Source organism: Perca flavescens, chromosome 1 (assembly GCF_004354835.1).
Source record: "Perca flavescens isolate YP-PL-M2 chromosome 1, PFLA_1.0, whole genome shotgun sequence".
In the NCBI taxonomy this organism is placed as follows: domain Eukaryota; kingdom Metazoa; phylum Chordata; class Actinopteri; order Perciformes; family Percidae; genus Perca; species Perca flavescens.
Window position 1 is genome coordinate 7,919,981 of NC_041331.1, and position 26,118 is coordinate 7,946,098.

Consider the following 26,118-nt stretch of genomic DNA (forward strand, 5'->3'; position numbering starts at 1 on the left):
GTGGCAGAGGGGCCATAAGTGAGTGCAAAGAAGCCATGAGTGAGTGCAGAGGGACCTGGCATTGTGGCAGAGGGGCCATGAGTGAGTGAAGTAGAGGTTGGATTTGGCCTGTCAGTGACATATGCCGCAGAAAAGTCCTCTTCACAAAAAACTTCAGGTCTGTAGGGCCAGATGCCAGTGCATCTGAACCCTGATGTGATGTTCTCCGGTGTTACCGCCTGCGGCAACGCTTTAGCAACGATGCCAGGAAGATCATAGATGTTGGCGTTTCTCCCTGCCTGGGTTGGCCTTCATCCATTGATCCAAGTGGGTTTTGAAAGACTGAAAAGGGGACACAGTTTGTGTGTGCAGTGCGGAGGAAAGGTAAGCAGGACTATGCCCTGTTCTTTGCAATACGGATATATGTGAGGCGTGATTGTCCAATAACAGTAGCACTTTGGACTTAAGGGATGGTTTTGCATGGTTCGCGAAGTGACGAAGGTACTCCACAAACTCCTCCGTCTGCATCAACCCTGAGCCGTTTGCCACGCCAAGTGAAGCAGGTGGTCCCCCGTGGATGAAGTGTGCATGAACACTTAAACAAAAAAGGGTGGAATTGAATTTCCCAAGGCCTTAATGGCTACAGCAACAGTCACCAGCTTACCCCGCTCCCCTGATGTCAATGCCCCTATCTGCCGCTGTCCTTTGGGGCCGATGATCACCTCCTGTGCTTGGACTGTAGTTACGCCTGTTTCATCCATATTCCAAACCTCTCTTCCTGAGAAAGAATGGCGCTCATATACAGGCTGTAAGTTCTGAAAGAAATGCCCCACTGTGTGAATGTTAAAACTGGTGGCCCTTGCTACACTGGTGGACTGGGGTTTCCGGTTTGAAAGAGACCTATTCCTTTTTAGGAAACTGGTAAACCAGTACCTGCCTGCCATTTGGGACTTTTGCCACGACTCTGGGAACTTGCAATTGAAGTGAACTGCACATTGGAATGCAAGTTTCCTGACCTGAGAAAAAAACATAAAAAAACAGTAAATAGATTAATTGCTTTTGCATTTCTCGAATCTCTGTGACAGCGAGCCAGGACGTTCGATGCCTGTTGTGCAGCAGCAGAACATCTCCCAGCTGCCCGGAATTATCTCCCCTTCACTTTTCCGTAATCTTAACTTTTCGTTTTGGTGTTTAACCCACCTTTTGTCGGGTTAATTTAGCTAACCATATTTAGCTAACTAACCGTAAAGACAGCTAAACGCGAAGGGGGGAAATATTTGGCAGGGAGGAGATTTTTGGCACATACACCGGTAGCGCTACGGAGATGTAGCAACTGCTATGGATGGCCGCTGTTGTGACTCGGTGCTGAGTCTGATATAGTCTGTTTCCCGACGTTTAATTAAACTGCCGTTAGCGTTGTAAGCACTAGGCACTGGAGATAAGTTCTGGCCGGGGGTTGCTGTAATGAAAGTGGCTGGCTGATAGCTGACTGGGGGCAAACGGTAACTTGCTAGCTATATGTCCTGGGGCTGTTGTCAGCTGTCATCCCGACTGAGTCTCTCTGCGCCGGGGGAGTGAGGAAGTTATTTGTGGCTTAGCTCAGTCCTGTTAGCTGTGGTCGAAACAGTCATACTAACAATAACTGTATTAGCGTGTTGAACGATGTTGTAACCTCATAATGTTACCCACAAAGAATTAGCATCAACATTAGCACATTGTAGTAACGTTTAGCTGGTATTGATATTGAACTTTCAAAATAGATAAGGTCTCTGTTGTATTACTGTGATAAAAAGTGGGATGTAATTAATCACTGTATGGCAAAAAAAAGCAGTATTACGGTTACAAGTATTTTTTTTCTGTGACATTGTAGGATTTACAATTACTCCTGAACGTATCATCTTGGTGCCACTGTTCTGACGGAAGTTAGAGTAACTACACAGTGAAAGGTTATATGACGCCACTGACGGGCGACTAAAGGAAACATGCCGTGTCTGAAAATAAAATAACAGATTTCTCTGGGTTTGACATTTGGAGGAAACATTTGGGATAGTGTAAGAACACAACTCATAAAAATATATAACATAGGTATGGTTGTTTTTAGACATTTTAAAGCAGAAATGTTACATATTGTACCTTTAAATCATTCAAACTAACTTTTTATAACTGGGAAATAATATGAACCTGAATTTAAGGCCTACCTCTCTTGGGCTCAGCCCGTAGCACATTCCTGACGCTTTAATTTAATTAAGTAGTCTCTCAACTTCTCCTCATCCTCTGTTGAAAAAAAACGTCCTGTGGCTTGAATAACCCATGGTTGGCAATGGTGGGTTGCCACCATGCAGCTCCTGCATCTTTTTATTTATTTTTTGCTAACAAATCGTTGTAGGGTGACATGGCAGATGCCATAGAAACCCGCTGCACCCCTAACTGAATTTCCTCTCTTTCCACCTCACTGGCTGCCAGACAGAGCACCTCCCTAAAAATCCCCCTAGCTGTGCTTGTCCTGCGATTTCTCATTCTGTGGACAAAAGAAATGCAATACATAGTTGTTCACGCTGTACTTCAATACTTTCAAAATATTGGTTTTGAAACATTAATGCAAATAAAAGACTCTGAGTTAAAGTTAAGTTAGTCTAATTATTGGTGCGGCTTAGTTCTAACACCACGTCACAACTAGCCCCGCTGTGTTGCGTTTACCTCAGGACTGGCTAGCATTTGCTAAGCGATGGTCACATCTTTTAAAATGGTAAGATGTTTTAGCCAAGAGGACGGTGATCAAGGCAATATAAGATTAGATACACTGACTTTCACACACTCTTTAGAAATCGAAAAAATACTTCTGACCAAAAAAAAAATACTTACATGATGCCAAAACACAATTTCTTCTCTCTCTCTGAGACAGCGGAAGTCAACAGTATTCCAAGTTGGCGGGAACACGTCTAATGGCAATGTCCTTACATGCCCTGAAGCACATTCGGTTCTACCCTGTGCAACCATCTAAAAAACCTGTGTTACATTCAACCCCGCGTTAATTTGTGCCCCGCGCTCCCCTAGTGAGAGAGACTTAAGATTCACCGTATTTTCGTTTTTCAGTCAAATGGCCTTTTGAATGGGAGAGCTAGGGGCACTTCTATGATCTCATCAAAATCGCTATTTTTAAAACACTAAGAAGGCTCGACACAACATGAAACTTTGCTCAAAGTATCACCAGGGTCTCTACACATGAACTCAAGCATTGAGAACATTGTTTGTGTACACAGAGTTTACTAAAAAGAAAGGTTTTGAGCAACTCACGTTAGCAGTTGTTGTTTACGCTATCCACCATTTTCTCAGTCAAAAAGAGTCGATCTCCCAATGCAAATGAACGGACTCCATAGCAGGAAATGTCATTCTTATATGAGGCTCCTTTTTCAACTACAAGGTCAATATTGTTTTTTACTAACAATAAAACAATAAATTATCCGTGCATTTATATGGAACTAAGCTTTAGGAGCTTTCCATCTTTGCTCTGCCCCCTCGACTATTTTTGACTTGCGAGATGGACAGCGACCGGAAAAACAACAGCTACAGTGAGTTGTTCAAAACCTTTTTTTTTTTAGTAAACTCTGTGTACACATGTTGTCAATGCTCGAGTTCATGTGTAGAGCCCCTGGTGATACTTTGAGCAAAGTTTCATGTTGTGCCGAGCTTTCTTAGTGTTGTAAAAATAGCGATTTTCATGCTATCATAGAAGTAGCATGAAAGCACTTCTATAGCACTCCCATTCAAAAGGCCATTTGACCGAAAAACAAAAATACGGTGAATCTTAAAAGTGGCGTTTGCATCCTAATTATGCTTTTAAACGAAAGTTTGACTCAGGTACATTCACAAAAAGACCCTAGGTTTCATTTTGGTGAGAGTTACGCTTTAACAGGCGAGGCGCAGTTCTTGATCCTGTTCGAATGAATTACACTCAAATATTCGTCAATTTAAAAGATAATTTTAAAAGTGAATAAAATCTCAGTTATTTCCTAAAACTGTTGAAGTACGAGACTGTCGAAATTCATAATTAAAAAGACTACTCACTCACCCCAAAATCGCATAAGTGACGTCTAGCTGAAGCTACGATGTCTGGGAGTTTCTTACTAGGATCATGTAACGTTAACGTAACTCACACGGGCAGCAGACATCTTGCTCGTTCTTTCACTTCTTGGCCGATAAAACATTGCTGGATAAAACACGTAAGATAATGTTACATGTATTGTGGAACATAGCTAAGCTAGCTAGCGAGGAAACCGAGCATTAAGCAAGGTAATGTTTTATATATACTCAGCAAAAAAAAAACTGGGCCATGACGATGACTGGCTAATATGCCGATTTAAATTCCCTAAAGCTGTGCTCATGGACTGATGTCCTGAATTGGGTCCAGTAGAGAGGGCAACACGCCGGAACCATGCCATCCCGGTCCAAATACAGGTCCTCGCCACTCAGGGGGCAACCAGCTGTTTCCAGAGGGAAATGGCAGACAGCTAAGTGTTTTTTATATAAATATTATCTCTAATCTTCAACTTTATTGCTCAGGCTTGTTTGGATATAATATATAGTTCTGTTAAATCTTATCATATAGGTCTGGTATATCGAAGCTGTCCCAGAGTGCCAAAATTCCTGCCGTTTTGGACAGTATTATTACTATACCGGTAGGTAGTCTATAGATCAGGTTTCCCTACACTGCAAGAACAGGCCGAAGTTATAATTCAATTTGCAGCAATTCCGAGCGTCTGAGAATTTTTTTGTTTTTTCCCCGCCCGCCAGATGTCATGATTCAGTGTAACGAAAGAACAACTGCCAGGGTCATCAACATACTGATCAGCATTCATGAGTTGCTTTGCATTGACTATTTATGGTTAAAAATGGGCAGGGATAAGAGGCAGATTCACGTACGCACACTTGTGGGTAATCTGTGATTTATAAAGGGAACATTGCTTACAGGTGTGCGTACGCACATCTACATCTACACACAGTTTTATAAATTTGACCCCAGGCCTGTACTGTAACAGAAACATTTCTCATAACTATTTTCAAGCCACCTGCAAACTTGAAAGAAACATCACACAGACTGGCTCAGTTTTTATACAAGTATTTTTTTTTTTATTCTTACACCAGATGTAAGTTACTATCTGTTTTGTAAATTCATATATTTTAGGCTACCGTAATAGAAAACTTTTTTTTTTGTGGTTGCATACAAAGACATTCTATGGTATTATATTTGGGTCTTAATCCTGAGTGCACAATGGGACTTTGAGCACAAAAAGATTTTGTAGAGAATGTATTACCACACAAACTATTATATCTGTTCTGTGCTTGTTTAAAAATGTAAGTGAACAAAATGCACATTTTCCCTGCATCAAAGTCCTTGCTAACAGTTATGGTGGTGCATGTTTGTGGATAATATAAATATGACATTTATTAGGACGGACATTTATTACAAAACTGAATGTACTTGTACTTTTTTTCTATGCTCAAGATGTCCCATTGCAGGCTCAGAATTGAAACACAACACAACTCCATAACATTCCAGTTAAAATACAGACTGAGGTTGCAGGAGGGTCAAACTCAAAGCTAGCAAGTCAACAAAAGTGCTTAACACTGTTTGATCTTTTGATTCCTCTACATACAGTACCACTGCTGAGAAAAAAATAGATGTTTACTCTTATATATATACTTCTGTTCTTGGACACGTGACTGCATATTTAGTTTTTCATACCATACAGACTAAACACACAGGAGCATTACAAACCGACACCTATTGAACACCTGTACCTCAAACGTTTCACAATGTGGCTCAATCCAGTACAACGGCAGCACAGATGTATTACTGGGCTGTTTTATTGGGTTGCATTGTTCTGTACAGATGTTGCATTATTGTGACTAAGCTCCTTTAGGCCTTCCCTTCTCCTTCAGATTTGTTTAATTTTTATTTTTATTTTTGAGGCCTTTATTTGTATAGGACAGCTGAAGACATGAAAGGGGAGAGAGAGGGGAGTTGACATGCAGCAAAGGGTCAAAGTCAAACCCCGGACCACTGCTTTGAGGAATGGGCCTCTATATATGGGCACGCGCTCTACCAGGTGAGCTACCCCTGGCGCCCCTTTGTGCAAATGTCTGAACCGAGTCAGACTTAGGGCTGGGTATCGTTAAAAAATATTTTCAATACCGATACCAATTCCGTGACTTCGATACCGGTTCCTAAACAATACTTTTTTCAATACCAACATTATAAAATCTATTTTAACAAAAACAAATTACAACATTAGGTCCCAAATCTTTTTTCATTTTTTTCAACTCCTACTACGTGAGCCCAGTCTCTTTGCGTAAAGTAGAGTTTTGTAACGTTAGACAGCCAATCAGCAGCATTAGTAGATCCTGGTAGATGCATGCTGCATGCTTATTGGCTCACTCTCACTGATAAGACTTACTCCTTAGATTTTGAAATTGGGTATCGAATGACGAGGCATTTTTATCAATACTCGACACTAAGGAGGCAATTCGGTTTGTGCCTAAAAAAGTATTGAATTCAGTACCCAGCCCTAGTCAGACTGAGCCATTTTACAGACTTGGAGACTGATTAGTAAGGCAGCCGTTGTAGCGAGGGGAGAGAAAACTGACCACCTGACTCACATTAGCTAAAATCAGATTTTCATGATATGTCATGGGACTCACGTGGCCTGATTTGTTGCTTGCTATTTTCATACTGTGACGGATAGAGCGGATAAAACTGCTTGGTACACATTTTTCTGGCCTTTTAAATGAAAAGCCTCTTATTTAGCCAAAGTGTTGGCAAATATAAACTTTTAAGGAAATATTTTAGGAAACTTATGGAGCTCAGCGTAAATTTAGTCAGGGAGACTTCTATTTGTGGTCTCACCCCCTTTTACTGTCAGCGGGCGGTGGGTGTTACGGTGTAAACCACTTAGAGTCTGGCACTTATGTTCCAACCAATCACAGCTGACTACCGTGTTTTAAAGCTGTCTTCTCTCCTGCTTCTGTCAGTTGTTTTCAGACTCAGTGCGTCCCGCCTCCTCCCCTTTCTCCTCCCGGCCTTTGGACGGCGTTCTCGGTCTTCTCCTGGCTGTCGGCTCTAGTTCGTCTCCGGCTTCCCTTGCCGCCACCAGTGTCTGGTTTCCATTGGGGGATGTGTTTGGTTTTCCTAAACCAAAGAATTGGAGAGATACCCTTCCAATGGAGACTAATCTCCAAAACTACTATGTTCCATATACTATGTCTATGTACCTGGTTTCTTCTATTAAACGTTTGCATATCTGCAACGGAGTCTCTCCTGATTGAAATGTATTCACCACCTCATTCTAGACATAGTGAACAAAGAACAGCTTTCCAGTGAGGCCAAAAGAGGTGGCGGTTGTCATGCAGAAAAAGAAAACTTAATAGTTTGCCCAATTAGGCTATTTAAATTACAAATACACAACACACAAATTAATATTTCATGCTCTCAAATTAGTTAATTCATGTGCACAAATTAGATAGTGCGTGATTATTTTATATTGATGAGCATCCGTTATATTCAAGCCATTGGCTAATTAAGACTATCAGCTCCACACAGCTCTCTTTGTATTTCTCAGTATGGCTATGTTCAGAAGATAGTGTCATCTGGCAAATTTTGCGCGCAGAAGCTCGAGTGATGCATTTGACGTCACCGCTAAGAAAGACCGTTCAGCGTTGGAGACTAAGATGACATAAAAACTACAATTACCTCTTCTGAAGAGTCCATCAGGTTTTTTTAATCCTCCGTGTTCTCCTTGATTTGACGGGATTAATGCTACTCTGAAGCATCATGTGGACGCACAGACAGTTTTGTTGTCATTACTCATGGGGACGACAGAAACTACGCACTACAGCTTTAACAGAACATAGCATTAAACATATTAGCAGGGGAGGTCAGAGATTACATAGCCTTTAACAAAACTGCATTAAATCTAAGCAGATAAATTTCCCATGACCTGACAATCTAATCTGCCAATAATAAGACATGTAGCAGTGGGAAGTGAAGTTACAGTGTGTTGTGTGTACTCCAATCAGTTACTGACGAGCATCCAGAGTGCTAACAGCCTGGCTAGCAGCTGTGAATATATTACTTTACATTAATGTCTTTTTGGTCACCACATTCGTTACATTCCCTGTCCCCTCAACACTTTTTGTACTGTTGTGATGCTAGTACATTGGATGTTGTTTCAGTAATATTGGTCACATACACCACTGTGTAGCCTAATGCTGGCAGAATTAACAGGGGCGGTTCCATGCTGCCAGTCCGACATGCCGCCACTCCGACATGCTTCTATTCAGACATGCCGCTATTCCGACATATATCCAGCTAATTTAAATAGCTCACGTTGCAAATGTTCCACCAAAAAAACTTCCTTTACAAGACTATTTTGCAGAGCAACCGTCTCTGCTTACTCCACAACGCTGTGGAGACTAGTTTGCCTGTTGAACACCATTGTGTTATCTTTGATATCCCTTAATACGAGAGTACAAATTCAGTAATTTGAGGACAACATTTAGTCATTTCGACGCGCAATTTATTAATTTGAGAGCATGACTCATTTATTTGTGTGCATACATTCGTTTTAATTTTCCCCCATGACAGTGGCCGGGCTCTGTATTCAACAACTCTAGAAATCTAATTTCAATGTAAACAAAACAGCAGCACGCAGGATAACCCATAGACCTGAGACTTATTCACAGGAATTGGGACACATGGCGAGTTACCGGTATAAGTGGGTTATAGGTGAACTGACCATTTAATAAACTTCAATATCTAATCAGAAATGTGATATAAAAATACTAGAAATGTATTCAAGACCACCATGGCTGGCTGTTACCTGATTTCTATGAGACTGGTCATCTTTTTTTGAAGAAACAACTCGCACATCCAAAAATTCTTCTGTGCAGGTGCGTTGGAAAATAACATCAACTTGGAAATAAAGGAACAAATCCCGCACTCTGCTCGTGGTTTAGCATCACAGTTTATTTAGAAAATACTAATAAAATAGTCCCTCTGGACTATTTTATGTAAAGGAGCCGTGGGACTGAAACGCATTTTTTTTTAAATTGAGTGCAGGATTTGTTTCCATGTTTATGAGACTGGTAATAAAAGGCCAACATCTGTGTGCTGTTGTTTTTTCTCTTTTTTTTTCTCTTTTTCTTTGGCCTCTTCATTCATTCATCCGTAAGAGGCTCCAAACAGCTGTGTGTGTGTGTGTGTGTCATTCGGCCCCCCCCTGCCTCCTCCGGATCACCGCGGTGATGGCTCCTTCAGGTAAAGCCTTGATCATGTTCCAGGCCTCGAAGCGAGTCATTTCCTGCAGGCTGACTCCCTGGACCTGCAGCAGCTCGTCTCCACGCTGCAGACCAATCTGCTCTGCTGCTCCGCCTGAAACACACACACACACACACACACACACACACACACACACACACACGGGAAATGACAAAGACTCATTTTAAAACATTTTACTGAGCAAAAGAAATTTCAGACGAAATCACTTTGTCACTGTTAAAGTATTTGACATAAAGGGTGACCAATAGCATTTATTTTGGAAACAAAGTCAATGAAATATGGAGATGCAAGGTTTGTGGCCGACAATGACCAAGTGAAGATTTTTTAAGTGCTTTGTGGGCCTTATGTAAGTTATTTCGGGTTACAAAGAGTTTGAATAGTAAAATATTTAATATTTGCTACCCTACCTTTCACCGATACAATATATTCAATAATTAAAATAAATGTTTTAATGAGTAATTCTCATTCTACACCATTTCAGATCCAAACTGTTGTATAAATTGCAAATGTTTGTGTATTTCACCGGTGTTTCTGACCGTGAGTAGCCGCGACTTGGGTGTGTGACGCAACCCTACGTCACTAAGTGATGGCAGGTGTGTTGCTCAGGACCAAAGGAAGCGCAGTGTCGAGTGTGAAAGCTGTTTGGATGAGCGGGCCCTGCACTACTTACACAAAGAGCCAAATAAACCAGAGAGAAGACTGCGACCAAGCATTTATTTCAGTAGTTACAGCTTCCATTCCCCAGGTTTGAAAATGATTACACCACAGGAATGAATCCCATCCTCTCCTGCTTTTTGAAAACCGAGATATCTGAATTGTCTCTCCTTTTTATGCCATTGATTCATTCACAGTACTCTGAGAAATTAACTCTCCCTGATGGTTCATTAGTGCTGGTTACTTTTAAATTATTGGAAACTGTTTCATTGTAACTGTAAATCAAATGCTATAATGTCAGCATCATGAGGTACGTGACGGGTCCCTGGCCTGGCCCAGGCTGGAAAAAAATCCCCTGCGATCACGTAGTGTAGGCGTGGGCCCGACTGGTAATGCCTAGAGTTGGGTAGCGAAACCCGGTGCTAATATGGAACCGGTATCTACCGAACCGAATAGCAACGTGGATTTCAGTACCTCATAAATGTCTGCGCTTCTCTCTGATGCTCCGAAACAGACATTAGAGACAACAGAAGCATCTCTGCATGTCCCACTAGTTAACACTACACTTGACAGCAGGTAATGTTAGCCTACCGTTAGCTAGTAGCTGGATTAAACACGGTTAAAAATTCAGATAGCTGACGGTTAAACGGTGTGAAGTGTAACTGTATTTCACTGTAGAGGATTCCAACACCAGGACATTAAAAATCTGCTGCTGCCGTTGTCGGAAAAACAACACAGACGGTTGGAACCTGACATCGGTTCAGGCGCCGTTTAGGTACCGGCAACCTTTTAAAAGTATCACTTTAGCCCTGGTATCGGGAAAAATCCAAACGATACCCAACCCTAGAAACGCCCCCAAGCGCTGTGTGTGGAAAACCAGTTGCAATGGTTTTATCTATCCACCAGGGGGAGCAGTGATTATCGACGCTGAAGCCGTTTACAGGTCTGGAATCAGCTGTTCTTATCCGATATGATGTGTAGCCTACTGTGTGGAGGAGTGTGCCCTTCTACACAGGGGCATACGTTCATTCGTACGGATTCCATTTCATAGTACGCACAAGAACCCCCCGTACCTGTAAAGATCCTGTTGATGACCAAAGGTCTGTCTCCATGGATGGAGCCTTTTCCTCCCTCCAGAGTGAAGCCAACTCCTCCAGCTGTTTTTTCCAGCTCCACACTCACCGGAGCTCCCTGCTCCTCCTCTGCCACACAACAACACAAAAACCAAACAGGTTACACAGCCAATGTAGCACGCCATACCTTCATTGTACAGGTGAAACTTTCAATCAACAGGTGTACAGTAATTTATCTCATACTGTAGTAGAGCTGCAAGTAAGGGTTATTTTCCCAGTCGATTAATCTGTCCATTATTTTCTGGATGAGTGGATTAGTTGTTTGGTCTCCAAAATGTCAGAAAATGGTGAAAAATGTGGATCAGTGTTACCCAACGCCCAAGATGACGTCCTCAAATGTCTTGTTCTGCCCACAACTCAAAGATATTGAGTTTACTGTCACAGAAAAGGGAGAGACTAGAAAGTATTAACATTTAACAAGCTGGAGCCGCTTTTATGCTTTTATGGAATTTTCCTGTACAAAAAAACACCTTTCACCTGTTTGAAACGCCTCGCCCACATTCCTGTTTGAAATTCCCCAATTAATGATGTCACTGATTGAGAAAGCCAGCCCAGTTTTTCATATGTGCTGCCCAATAGGTGCTGCTTGAGCATGCACAGCCTGCCCAGTGGCAACAGAGTGGGCCAGCTGACCAATCAGAGCAGACTGGACTTTTCACGAAGGGCTCAGACAGAGTAGCCCTTTCTCAAAGTCAAGGAAGGATCCTTCAACGGCTGAATTTCGAGGATGCTAAGTCATCGAAGTCCGTCAAAGGACTGTTCTGTTGTCGAGGATCCTCCGAATGGAAAGGATGCATGTGTATATACTCCGTGCTTCCAAAGCACCCACAATCCTATGCGCGCAGCTTTGCCGGCTCGTTAAAAAAATAAACAATGGCGGACGTAAGCGGACTCAAAAATATTTGAAATGTAAGCATCTTTAGCGTTGGCTGTACATTTGTTATCAACATAAATGTGTTGCATCAAAGTAAAGTTAAGCGCAATAATGCCAGTCCATATTGCTATAAATAATTAGGTAGATACCTACCTACCGTTAGGCTAACCTACCGAACATATCATTTAACGTTAGGCTGGGTTGCTGCCATTTGTTATTTAAAAAGTTAAATGTCCGGTGGCATTTTCATCTCTTTGTATATGGCGTTACTGTATATGTGTAACGATAGCAGAGATTTTTGAAATTGGTTGGTGTTTCCAGCAGAAGAGCTGCAACAATGGGCAGTATGAGAAACGTGTTTTGAACATCAAAGCATGTTAACCCTTTCTAGTAGACCCGAGTAGAGTACAAATATGACACTGATAAGGAGTATAATAGGGGCTCTTTAATAGTTAACTAATCGATTAATCTTTGCAGCTCTATACTGTAGTACAGAATGTGAAAACAGGCCTATGTTCTGCATACATTGATACCCCTGTTGTTAGAAAAGTATTGGGAATCAGTCGGAACACTCAATGTGTTCCGACTACACCCATGTGTGTATTGCATGAATCACCTGCAGGGTGGGGCTCTTCGCTCCGGCAGCCTTCTTCTCTTCCTTCCTCGGCCCTCTTGCAGACGACCACCACGGCCAACTTGAGACTGCGGGCCTGCCGCAGGGCGGCGGTGGCGTCGGTGTGTGTCAAGCCGCGCAGCGTTTGTCCGTTTATAGACAACACCTCATCTCCTTTCTGGATGGTGCCCTCCTGAGCTGCCAGGCCACTGGGAAACACTCTGTGCACCTGGGCGGAAGACAGACACACACACACACACACACATTCAGAGAGTGTGTGTGCCATTGGCTGACAGTAGGGCTAAGTTAAAATAATCGATTATCCAATTAAAATCAAACTTTAGAAAAAAGAAAATTCTCTGCGCTTCTGCAAACCACAACAATCCGGTGCAACCAGGGCAGGACAGGTCTCTGATGACATCGAAACGTTAGTCACTGTTATGCACCTTATTAAATAAAAAAACTAAGAAGACATACACTACTGTTCAAAAGTTTTAGAACACCCCAGTTTTTCCAGGTTTTTATTGAAATTCATGCAGTTCAATGTCTTATTGTACTCTGAAATGAAAGAATAGAACAAATGAACAATTTAAGTTAAAAAAGAAATCATGGAATCAATTTATATACCAAAATGTATTCTAACTACTACTCAACGACGTACAAAAATCCTGCGTGATGAACCAAAGATTTCAAATTTAGATTCATCAGTCCGTAATACCTTCTTCCAGTCTTCAGTAGTCCATTGACGATGTTTCTTGGCCCAGGCAAACCTCTTTTTCTTATTCTGACGTCTTAGCAATGGCTTTCTTGCTGCAACTCGACCTATCAGACCTGCAGCTCAAAGTCTTCTCTTTACAGCTGAAACTGAGACTTGCTTATTACGACCACTATTAAGCTGTGCTTGAAGCTGTTGTCCTGTGAGCCGCCTATCACGCAAGCTGTTGACTCTCAGAAACTTGTTTTCTGATTGTGTTGTGGCTTTGGGTCTGCCAGACCTCTTCCTGTCAGAGTTTCCCCCAGTTTCTAAGTGCCTTTTGATGGTGAAGAATACTGTACTCACTGACACCTTGACTTTCTTCGCAATTTCTCTGTAGGAAAGACCAACATTCTTAAGTGTTATGGTGATCTGTCTCTCTTCCATTGTTAATTGCCTTTTCCCGCCATTTTTATAGCAACACGCTACTTTCTGCAGTACAATACTGTTCAAATAATGCTCACGAGGGTACGGTACCACAGTGTGTTCCAACAATACTTTTATACAAACAGAGGGGGTTGTAAGTAATCCAGACAAGTTGGAACACCTGTGGGAATTGGTAGCACCAACTTTCAAAGCTTGATCAACCTCCATTGCTGCAGAACAGCTTTACGTTGTTTACCCATTTCTTGTTCCCTGAAAAAGGCCTTTTTGTAAAATACTGAAATGTACATTATTTTTAAGTTTTGGGTAACCTTACTTTTTTTTTTAACCTCAGACAGTTCACCACTTACCTTTGTACCATTTCAAGCTATTCATTGGACTTGAACTGCTAACATTTCAATAAAAAATTTGAAAAATTGGGGTGTTCTAAAACTTTTGACCAGTAGTGTCTGCACCGGCGATCTTTTTTTCTCTACAAAATCAATCTTTGTTTGAGTTATCTGATATTGATTAATACAATCCCGCAATCTTAATATGTGCCTTTTCGTTGGATCTGTAAAAAGGACAGGTAAAGGGGGGCATTTGATCAGAATACAGCATAGAAAATCTCCCTTGTTTTCATTTTAAACAAATTGTATATCTGAATCCAATACACATTTTCTCTAGGCTCAGTCTGCCTCAGTTTAAAAAAAAAAGAAAAAATTCCAGAACAGGCAGCAAAGTGACAATACTCTAAAAAAGGGATCTTCTTGTTGGTGCTCCCTCCCAGTATTAATCAGAAATGCTGTAATATGCTTCAGTAGGCCTTTCTCATCTGCCATTTTTAGAGAGAGTAACTCTAAGTGTACACAATTAAAAGTAATTCCGGTACTACATCCTCACTATTCATGTACAGGACAGCTACAGATATAGAAATACAACCGTGCTAGTCAACCCTGTCTTCTGCATTTGGCTACAAGTTTTCCTCCACGTTGCACCTTATGTTCTCTCTTGCAACACACTGGGACAGACATTTTTTTTTTTCATTTGCAATCTTCTGCATTGTTTCCAAGAGATACATCGGATCATGTGGCTGATGATCATACATTTTCACTTTCACAAAATAATTCCTCCTGGGTTAAGGAATGGAGAGTAAAGGCTGATTTATGCTTCTGCATTAAATCCATGTCGTAGATATGTGCGTAGGTATGTGGAGACAGCGACCCTATGCCGCACCCGACGCCGTAGCCTGACGTGCACCTCCTGAAGAATGTAACTACACGTCGCCGCGACACACGTCGCTTGGCCGTGGCTTGGTAGCGTTGCATTTCCCCCCCGACTCATTTCCTGGTTCTCTTTCTCCATAAACAACATGAAATCAAGGAGAGGGTTACACACACACACACACACACACACACACACACATGCAAACCCTGCTATTCTCTTACAGAGATTGACGCACACACCAATGCACAATGCAGACTACATGTAGGCTACGGCGAAAGCTCTACGCAGAGCCTCCGCAGAACCATAAATCACGCTTTACCCTTGTTCTCCTGTGCTCACTGTGAGTGTGTAGAGCGCTGCTTACTGTCGGAGCTTTGCTCTCCAGATCCGAGCCTCCAGCGATGCTGAATCCCAGCCCAGCTCCCTCCTCTTTATGTAGACTCACAACATGGATGTCCACCAGTTGCTGTGGACAAAGAGGCAGAGTTACTACTTCAGCTTGTTTCTTCTTTATGTGATTAGCTCAGATTAACTGGCTCATTACCAGCAGGCATTGTTCACATCACCAAGGCCATACTGCGTTCACTACACTACATCTAAATCTAAAAGGTAAAGGTGATGGTCATGAGTTTATTATATATACATGGAACACAATGTAGATCCATGATGGCTCCCAGATGGCCGAGTATGTCGATGAATTACATTTGCCAGGTAATTTTTAATTAGCATAGGGAAACCCATATAAGACCTACGCACTGACAACTTGACAAGTAATTTTGATTATTGGTAGCAGTGCAAAAAGCAATTCAAATTGAATTTAGTTTAAAAACAAAAGAAAAATGTTATTTATTTATCATTCATCAAAATTATTTATTCATTTAATAATTTGAATTGTTGCAGTGCAAAAAGCAATTCAAATTTAATTCAGTTCAAAAAACATTTATCATTCATCAGAATTATTTATTAATTTAATCATTTTAAATGTTTACACTTATGAAAGATGAATAGGTCTTGCCTAAATGACAACACAATTTGACCAATATGTCAAAACACACACATGCATACACATCCACACATCCACACACGCACATACTCACTAACCCACGCACGCATCTATCATAAAGTCACATTGGCCTCTTTGGTTATCAGTAATCAGACAGTAGCAGTATGGCCTATACAGTCTACATGTTTACAGTAACTACATTAGCATTTCATTATATAAAGATATGGTTCAGCAGGGTTCACAGTGTGCTGCATCAAACCAATGTGCTGACTGTTATCCATCAATCATCTGACCATGAACTGATGAAAACATTTCAGCATTTCAACCCATAATATGTACTCTTAAAAATAGGAACTGAAACTAGGAAACGTTACTGCCACTTTGCTTGTTTTCAAGCCATGATGTCTCTCTCTCTCATGGGTGGGCCAAATTCTCTGGGTGGGCAAAGCAGAGAAAGGGGAGGTAACGCTGCTCCTTATGACCTCATAAGGAGGATATTCCAGATCGGCCCATCTGAGCTTTCATTTTCTCAAAGGCAGAGCAGGATACCCAGGGCTCGGTTTACTATTGCCATTTCTAGCCACTGGGGGACCATAGGCAGGCTGGGGGAACTCATATTAATGTTGAAAAACCTCATAAAGTGAAATTTTCATCCCATGGGACGTTTAATCTTAGAAATATCTTTCTCGGAGTATACCCCTCTCTCACGGGTCTGTAACATTATTTTTTCTCCTACAATGGCCTTAAAACACTGTCGTAGCAGAAGCAACTTGCGTTTGCCAACATCAAGCTGTGAAGAAACTCTGTGGCAGATAAAGTTTCTGATCTTTCTGGAGTGGTTTGCTGGCACTTGAGATCAAATTAGGGGTATGTGGCCCATGAACTAAAATGAGTCTGACACCCCTGGTTAGACTCATGGCCTGAGTATTTATGAAATCCTGACTGTTTAGCTGAATTAAATATGATATACTGTATGTGCTGTGTGTGTGATGTAAATGATGTTGAATGTTCAAAACTTTGTCTTTTGTTTTTAACTATTTTTTCTATGCATGTAAGGCAGCAATATTCAACAGGGGGTATGTGACCCCTATGGGTCCTCAGAGTAAGTGCAGGAGGGCCGCCAAAAACATGTTAACATTTTTTCAAAAAATAAAATATTTCTGAAAATATACAATATATGAATCCAACATATGAATAATAGCAAAGATGAAATGGCCCATTTGTGAAAAAAAACATTTAATTTACACATTGAAGATAAGCTTACTATAGGTAAGGTAGCCAATATTAGCCTAGAAATCTAAACGCACCCTAGCGGCATCTAGCAACTCTCCGTTGGCTTGCGAGCCGGAAAAAACAAATTCTGGTTAGGCAAAAAGACTTTGTGTATAGAGTCGGTGGGCGGACGGCAGAGTTGCGACACCGCGTGAATTCCCGGCTACTTGAAAACAAAGAAGATGGCTGCTGCTGCTGGCGAACAGCAGTCTTTCAAATCGGCTTTGGCCGCAACTCTGGAAGACTTGGAGTTAAGCACTGAAGTCATTCTTAAAAAAGGAAGATGTGTTCGGAGTTTTGCCGACCGGATACGGCAAAAGTTCAATTTATCAACTAGCGTTGCTCTGGTTGGCTAAGAGTGCAGAGGGAATTTGAAAGACAACCGTTTATCCGGCCCCTTGGATTGAGCCCCACCAATGGTGAGTTCCCAGACCCAACATCTTGAAGTGGGTCTGGCTTGTCAGGCTAAGCCACTATGGTAGCTATAGAGTTAAACTTAAGGAGTCACTGTGCCCTCCACATGTATGTTAAACATTAAAACATGATGTATTAATAATATATTAATATCCATTTACTTTCTTCAATCGGGCCAAGTTTAACATGCAACTTAATTTTATACAATATATGTACAATAGTAGGGGGTCCCTGCTCCGTCTCTCTTTCAGCTGAAGGGGTACTTGGCCTAAAAATGTTGAACACCCCTGATGTAAGGGATTTGTAGTCTGTTTGCAGTACATCACAATGTAAGAAAGTTAGTTAATAGTTTTTACAGTTTTATAACTTGTCTAGAGTCTTCTGTGTTCTTGGACTCTGATGTGAATTTTAGGTGATGTAGCTAACTATGTGGTCCATAATAAGAAGGGTAAAATAGTCATAAACCTTGATGTGAAGTTAAGTATTGAGTATTGCAATTGCATACGTGTAAAAACAGTAGCTTCATTCAGCTTCTGTGTGTTATATAGATACATGTAAGTGATGTGATGCCAGTAGCTCTTGGCCGCTTTTGTTTTTTAAAGTAGCCCTCAGATAAAGAAAGGTTGAAGACCCCTGGTCTAGACAATCACTGAAACTGGGTTATACCAAGTGAAAGTCTACCTTCAGCGTCTCCTCATCCAGATCTTGGACTTCCTGTATCATCCTCTGTATTTCCTCTGAGGGGATGGCTGAGATGAGCGAGTGAGCACAAGCAGAAGTGAGTGCTGCCTGGTCTTGAGACCCCCCCTCCCCACGCTCAATGGTACACTCCCTCAGCGTGGCCAGGCTGTGTGTAAAAAGACATAAACACATTTGAGATGAGGATGTAATCTCACTTACACACCTCTGAGCATTGTGTATGCCAGCAGCATAGAACTCTGCTGTATTTAACATCTGCTCTCACTAATTAAAAACTTGCCACAGCTTCTCTGCTAAAACAGGAAGTGAATTTCTTTTCCGACCTAAACCACTTCCTCATGAATATAAAACAGACACAGCATGCTTTCTAAAGGGTGAGCCTCTGTTAACATAATAAAGTCATGTTTAGTTAGGTTTGGTTTATTATAGGGTCCCCATTAGCTGTGCCCTGTAGCACAGCTACTCTATCCCGGGGTCTGCATTTAAAAACATACATGAAACGTGACTCAACACTTAAAACATGCATTACACATTACAGTTGACATAAAAAGAAAAACTAAAAATTATTAAATAATAATTAAAGGGGCAAGGGCCGAGGCATGTCTAGTGAAAAGGTGCAATTTTGTATTTTTGTGTATTTACTGTATGTGTTTCATGACTTTGCTGGAGGAGCCATTGTTCTGTACATGTGATACTGTCCTATTATTTGCTTGATGTTGAGAAAGAAACATCAAGCAGATGTTGAGAAAGACAAATGTTGAGAAAGAAACATCAAGCAGATGTTGAGAAAGAAACTTTGTTGTGGGTTGGGTCAGGGGGAGGGGGGCTTGTTAAACTAAAGTTGTAAGTGAGTGCAAAAAAAGTCAATAAAGAAATTGTAAAAAACGTCAACAAATCGACAAAACTGTTGAAAAAAGTGACCCCAAAAATGTCAAAAACAACAACAAAAGCCTAGCTTTAGCTTAGCTTTTTTTTAACATTGATCTCTTTGTTAATTTATTAACAATAAGACCCAAACCTCCTACCTGACAGAGAAGCCTCTATCGCTGCTGTCCGGGCCGGGGTTGATGGAATCCTCCGCGGAGGGGTCCTGCAGGTCTGGGGTGCGAGGGTTACCATGGCAGGGGTACATGGGCTCCCTGCGCATCAACGCTTGGGAAACCTGGAACAAAAAACAACATATTAAAATAGAATAGACCTGCAACTAACCATTATTTTCATTATGGATTAATGTGTCAATTATTTTCTGGATGAATGGATTGGTTTTCTGGTCTCTAAAAAGTCAGAAAATGTGGATCAGTGTTTCCCAAAGCCCAAGATGACATCCTCAAAATGTCTTGGGTTGTCCACAACTCAATGATTTTTAGTTGACTGTCACAGAAGAGAGAAGAAACTAGAACATATTCACATTTAACAAGCTGACATCACAGAATTCTGACCTTTTTGTCTATTAAAATGACTCAACCCAATTAATCGAATATCAAAATAGTTAGCGATAAATTTCATAGTTGACAACTAATCGATTTGTCTTTGCTGCTCTAAAATAGATTAAGATACAATTAAAATCTGGTTATTCTTGTGACAGATTAGAAATACAAATATAACAAATTAAGAACACATTAGCATTTCGAATCTCAGTGTTTTGAAAATAAAGAGAGAAACAAATAATCATATAGATGTACGAATACCAGGAAAACATACTGAGAGAAAGAATAAAAATTGAAATATAAATGTATCAAGGGAAATGTGTTGAATGAATTGCAAAGAATTTGGTAAAACAGAAAAAAAAAATTGAAGTCATTCATGCCATGTGATAAATGTGCGTTGACAATTCAAGCTATATGGGAGAAAGCATTAAGGCACATGGAGCGTGAGTTGTGAAAACTATTCACCTTATTAAAGGATGATTCTGGATTCTGGTTTATTATAGCTTCAAGTCTCATTTTTGTAGTTTGAGTTATCATTTCCAACAGCAATGTTAACATTGTACTCACCATGTTAATTAAAATAAGGGTAAACTGTCCGCTGCAAACATCTATCACAGTTAACAGAGCGACTTCCTGCTTCCACTTCAAACTGTACCTAAATGTTAGAAACCCTGCTACGCCCTACTACGCCCTGCTTGGCCGTGCTAGGCCCTGTTACACCTTGCTACGCCCCGCAATGTTACTGTACAACTACTATTTCAAGTCATAGTTCTATTATCTTTATTGTTAATGCCACTACGCATCATGCTAACTGCTATAATTATTATGAAATCATATTTCTGTATCTGTGTCTCTATGTCCAAACAGCCAGAGCCAGATGGCCGCCCACCAAGAGCCAGGGTCAGTCAGGTTTCTGTCTGTCTCAAAGAAAGTTCAGTGTTTCCTCTAGGATATTTTTTAGCAGTGGGGGCAGAATGAATTTCCCCCAATATGTTTCATGAATGTATGAAATAATCACGGTTTAGCCTACTATGCCATGATATGATATCAATATTGAATCAACAGCCACGTGCAATTTAGCTAGCAGGTGAAGGTGAAACTAAAAATGTGCCAGAACTATAGACTAATAATACAGGCTTAAATTAACTGACAATATAAGTTATACGACTTACAGTTGTCAATAATGCACACATGCCATCTCAACCGTGTCCTCCGGACAGCCTGTCTCTTTTTTCTTTGTCCCTTTTCTCCCTTGTGGCACGCGTGCCCACTCGCGTTGTGACACACGTGTCTGCGCTATTCTCCGTCGACGTGCTCTTTACAATCACTGCTTTTTGTATATATATTTCTGATACCATGGCGGGAGAAATCTAACCGTGGCGGACCGCCACTTGCCCATCAACATAGAGGAAACACTGAAGTTTTTTCTGTAAAACGTGTCCTGAGATAACTTCTGTTATGATATGACACTACAAATTAAGTTGAATTGAATTTAATTAAATGCCCAATACACTGTGTGATAAAATGGATTTTGCAGGTTCATTTATGAGATGGGGCTATTCAAATTCAGATCAAAATCTGTAGGGCTGGATCAGAATATTCGAATATTCGTGCTATGTCGTCCATCTCAGCCAAGAACGGAGAAATGCTGAGTTACAACGAGCAGTCTGATGTTAGTCAAGGTCTGTATGATTAAATAAATAAATGCTTTAATAAAGGTAAAGATAGTACAGCTGTTCATAACGCTAATGCTCTAGTGAGGAGATGGCTGGCTGAACATTCATTCACACACTGCGTTGGTTGTCACTCGTCAGACAGTCTGGCAAAAACGCTGGTCTTTCCGTTTGTTTTTAATGCCCGCAGCAAAAAAAAGTTGAGCTCAAAATCACACAGTGTATGAGGAATTTCCCTTTAAATAATGCTCATGTGACAAATACAGTACACTAAAAAAAATTAACTTTGACTGGGGGCTGGATCGTTGATGTGAATAATAATATGCAATAGGCAATTTGGACAGTGCTCCGATTAATACCTGAGATTGCCTAAAAACACACTGAGATTGTCTGAGAAACGCTGAAGAAGGGCTTGTTGTTCGAAACGTCTATGTGACAATAAAATTATTAATTGGAGTGCTGTCCTTATTGCATTACAAATACACTGCCATAGTTCCTCATGGGACAGATTACCTGTTTACTGAAGGCGAGGATTCTCTCTAAACTCTCTCCCTCCAGGCCTCTCGGGGCGTTACTGTCTGTGGCTGGAGTCGGCAGCTTTCCTTGGCTCTGCGCTCCATCTTCCTCCGTCCCCTCTGGAGGACTTTCCCCTTCAGCTTCACGGGAACTCACAGCTGTCACAGGGGGCAAGACTTCACACTCTGTGGACGTGGTAATATGCTCTCTCTCTAGCTCACACTCCTGTTTAGATGGAAAGAAATTCCTGTCATCATAGACTGGAGCTGAATGAGAATCATGTATCCCTGAGTCCAGTTCCTCACTGATGGTTTCAGAAAGTGGGAGATCTGTGGGGGATTGGATAGACGGGGGTTCATCTTCAGTTTCCTTGGCTTCATCTTCAGTTTCCTTGGCTGTTGTTTGACTAGAAGCTTCAGAAGCGGAGGAGGTGATAGCAGAGACATGTGTGCTGTCTGTCTCCCTAACAGATGCCTGGATCTCTTCTGGGATTTTATGTTCACCCTTCCCACAATCTCCAAGTGAGAAAGGGGGACTCCCGGACTCCTTCTCCAGAGGGAGAGCGGTGGAAGGGGCCACAGGCCTCCTGCTCCCCCCCTTCTCTGGACCATCTGGACTGGAAAAAGTCTCAAACGAGTGGATCTTCTGCTTGATGGACAGGTTGGCTGCAGATGAGGCCGATCTGACTCCGGAGCTTCTGTTGAAGACCACAGCGGGCCTCTGCTCGGCGGCTTTAGCTTGCTTCTTCTGGCCCTGCTCGTCACGAAGTTTCCTCAGACTCTGGCGGAACCAGACAGGCTTGGGTGCCACCGGTGGTGCCATCTTTGCTCCCGGAGGAGTTTCAAATGGGTTTTCGGGAGTGGTGTCGGATGGAGGATCTGTAGTCCTGTTTGTGCCGTTGAGCTCGGGCATGTTGTCTTGGTCAGTCATGGCGGCGGGCTTGACGTGGACGTTAGTCGGCTGTGTTCTGTCTGCCGTGTCGGGGCGGGGGTGGCGGTGGATCTTGGGCAGCTCTTCAGGCGAGCTGTCTGACAGGCGAACCCAAGGATCCTCCTGAAGCAGTTCTCGGGTTTGTTGGTCAACGCGAGCCTGTCTCCTCAGGGCTCTCTTCGGCTGGGAGCAGAGCACAGTGGATCGATCACCTGTCAACACAACACACAGGGAAGCAGAACAGTCTGAGAGGGGGCCCTGTGTTTCAAACCATGGATGTATAATAAGACCTGGATGCAGCGTTCGAGGCGGAGCCCCGTTCATTTCTGTGAGAGTTGCTCAGTGGCGCATGATGCCATCATGGGGCCAAAAATTCCCCCGGATGATTGGTACTTTGTGACCAATGGAGCAGGTGCACTCCGACCAAGCCGGCTACTTCCTGTTTAGTGCTCCGCAAACTTGAATGGGGATTATATTATTTAATCGTGCAGCTCTTCTAGACTTCTAGACCAAATGTTATCGGACCGAATGGATCAAATTATGATAGTTATTATGGATCTAACTGCAGTTTTGGGCAAGACCCGCCCTTTAATAGCATTTGTGCGCTACGATTGGCCAGGTCTCCATGCTTGCATGAGGTAACGGAACCCGATTTGATCAGGTCCTATCCCCTGACTAATTGGGTATCCTTACCTTAACTACTCGAGGTCAGTGCCTAACCCCAACCAATTGGGCTGCTTCGTAGGTAGGGGTCTTGCCTAGTAATGCAGTTGGATACATAATAACGCTGAAACAAGCCATTTCACATTCACAAATGTATCCACTGATTTACAGACATGTCTTTCATGTAAGTTGGCATGTAAGTCTGAGGGAAAAAGTATTTTTGGGCCAGAGGGAGATGTAATTCTACTGTTTGGCCGCAACGTTCAATTTGGCTTAAAGCCGGACGCACTTCCTGGGGGCCTGTTTCAAACATGTTCATGTCAAATATCGCAGATAAAGGCTTCTGAACCAAACACTACCAAATCAAAAATGTTTCAGCAGTAATGCAACCCAGAATTTGGGAGAAATTAACAACATTTGCAGCCAAGATTACATCTTTTACTGCTGTTAGCATGCAGCTACATGCGACAATGTAAACAGACATGTTAATTTTAATGTTAATAGTTTTAAAAATAAAAAAACACTCCAGTAGTTCCTGCCTGGAGCAGATGACCAATCATAGAAGGCCGGCTTGGAGTTGCGTAACATTTACGTCAGATTTCCACCAACTGCCGAATGGCTGCGGACCGGCTCCGCTGCGTGTTGGCTCCGTGCTCTGCTGTCCTTCAATCAGTAACCAGGTCCGTATTTGTTGCGGAACGACTGCGGCCATGACTAGGACCAACGAGATCTCGCAAATTCACGTATGATTGCACGAACAGGATGTTGTTTCTATAAACAGAACCACAAAACCAACAACAGTTTGTTTCCATGCCGACTTCAGGCCTGTCTCCACCCATTATGACAATTTTCAAGGTGTAGTGCAGGGAAATATGATCCGCCGTGAGAACAATGTATTTTATTTTGAAAATGAACCGAATGTTTTATTTTGCTTCTGTGCTCGACTTCCTGTCCCGCACTTGCCCTGTGCTGAATTGTTGCGGAGCTCTCCGGCGTCCGGCAAAAATAGAAGCTCTGCGTATCTGCTCCGGAGGGCTGCGGATCGCCGGAGCTGGGACGGAGTCGGAACGCAGCTGTTCCGCAGTCAGTGGAAATACACACATTGACTTTAATAGAAACCTATTGACTCTGCCGCGGTTCCGGAGCGGATCTGCAGCCGTTCCGCAGGTGGTGGAAATTGATTGTTAGCCAAGAGTAGAAAAAACAGTAGTGTTCGGAACAGATGGAAATCTGAACGTTTTAGCTCACAGGGATTTCTCTGAAATACATTTACCTCATTGTTTTGGCCACGTTTAACATGAAAATCCAACATTATGACATAGATATGACAGGAAATACGGAAAAGCATAATAGTTCCACTTTAAGCCCTGATAACCTTGGTGTAACTAAAGCAGGTGGCCATCCACGTTGCTGCAGCCCCAGTTGGACTCCATCATCTGACTGAACTCTATTCACTGACACATAAAAACCCTGCCTCAAACAGGAAATAGAACTTCAGTTACTTTCCACTGAATTACTGATACACAGCACCGGCATCAGCCTGCTGTCACATTGCTGAATCAACTGCCTGATTAACCAACTGGTTCTGAAGTTGCATTCAGGTGCTTGACTGTAAGATAATAGTACTTGTGTCTTACCTGTGTGTAGTCTGTCACTCGTGCAGGCTGCAGTGTCTGGATATGTCAAATCTTCTCTTGTCCCCTCTGACTGTTCTCTTATTCGTTCTCCTTCCTGTGACACAAACAGGAAGTATTGTGTCGACAGCTTCTATCGTACCAACCACAGAGAGGTGCAATAATGCACCCTGCTTCCGCTCAGACATTCAGTCAGTAACAGGCCCAGAAGCTAACCAGCAGCAAGCCAGATGCATACAGCACAGGCAGCGTGCAAACTGGATTAGTGATCAGAGGGAGTCCATGTATTTTTAAGAAATAGTTCATTTCTTTTTTTTAAAGATAATTTTTTGGGCACAGCTGAAGACATGAAAGGGCAGAGAGAGGGATATGACATGCAGCAAAAGGCCGCAGGTCAGAGTCAAACCCGGGCCCACTGCATCGAGGAGTAAACCTCTATAAATGGGCGCCCGCTCTACCAACTGAGCTATCCAGGCGCTCGGAATTGTTCTTTTTTTTATTTCTTTTTTTTATTGACATTTTGACAGGACAACAGATGTTATGGAACTTTATGAGATTCCAGTCAAAATTTATTCCCCAATTTACTTTTTGAACAACACAACAGACAACAACAGAGGGATTAATAATAGAAATCAAGTAATTGTTCATTTCCTACATTGCACTGTAACTTTTATTCTTTTATTTCATACCGGTTTTACTGTATTTAGGCCATTTTTTATATTCTCTTTAACAAATATTTTTAATTGTTTTTAACTGCTCTTTAATGTTTTATTTAAAGCATTTTGAATTACCGTGTTGCTGAAATGTGCTATACAAGCCTTGCCTTGTCGAATGAGATTTGGGTGTCGGGTAGGTGGGGTTTTGATAGGGACTATTTCTTCAGTAGAAAGTTAAAAACTGTAGCCATTGGGTGTGCTGGCCTGGGTTCGACTGCGACCCGTGGCTCTTTGCTGCAT

The 26,118-nt window shown here is 42.0% G+C and overlaps 1 protein-coding gene across 1 annotated transcript in view; it reads right to left on the minus strand.

Annotated features, from left to right (window-relative positions):
* Positions 1 to 6,249: 6,249 nt before the first annotated feature.
* Positions 6,250 to 26,118, minus strand: part of il16 (interleukin 16) — a 32,671-nt gene continuing 12,802 nt past the window's right edge. Inside the window, exons 8-15 of the mRNA XM_028586257.1 lie at positions 25,166 to 25,259; positions 21,933 to 23,077; positions 19,345 to 19,481; positions 18,302 to 18,467; positions 15,296 to 15,397; positions 12,591 to 12,816; positions 11,041 to 11,169; positions 6,250 to 9,406 (exon numbers count right to left, since the gene is read on the minus strand). Coding sequence (XP_028442058.1) covers positions 9,240 to 9,406; positions 11,041 to 11,169; positions 12,591 to 12,816; positions 15,296 to 15,397; positions 18,302 to 18,467; positions 19,345 to 19,481; positions 21,933 to 23,077; positions 25,166 to 25,259 — 2,166 coding nt within the window. The 3' untranslated portion in view covers positions 6,250 to 9,239. The remainder of the gene's footprint in view (positions 9,407 to 11,040; positions 11,170 to 12,590; positions 12,817 to 15,295; positions 15,398 to 18,301; positions 18,468 to 19,344; positions 19,482 to 21,932; positions 23,078 to 25,165; positions 25,260 to 26,118) is intronic.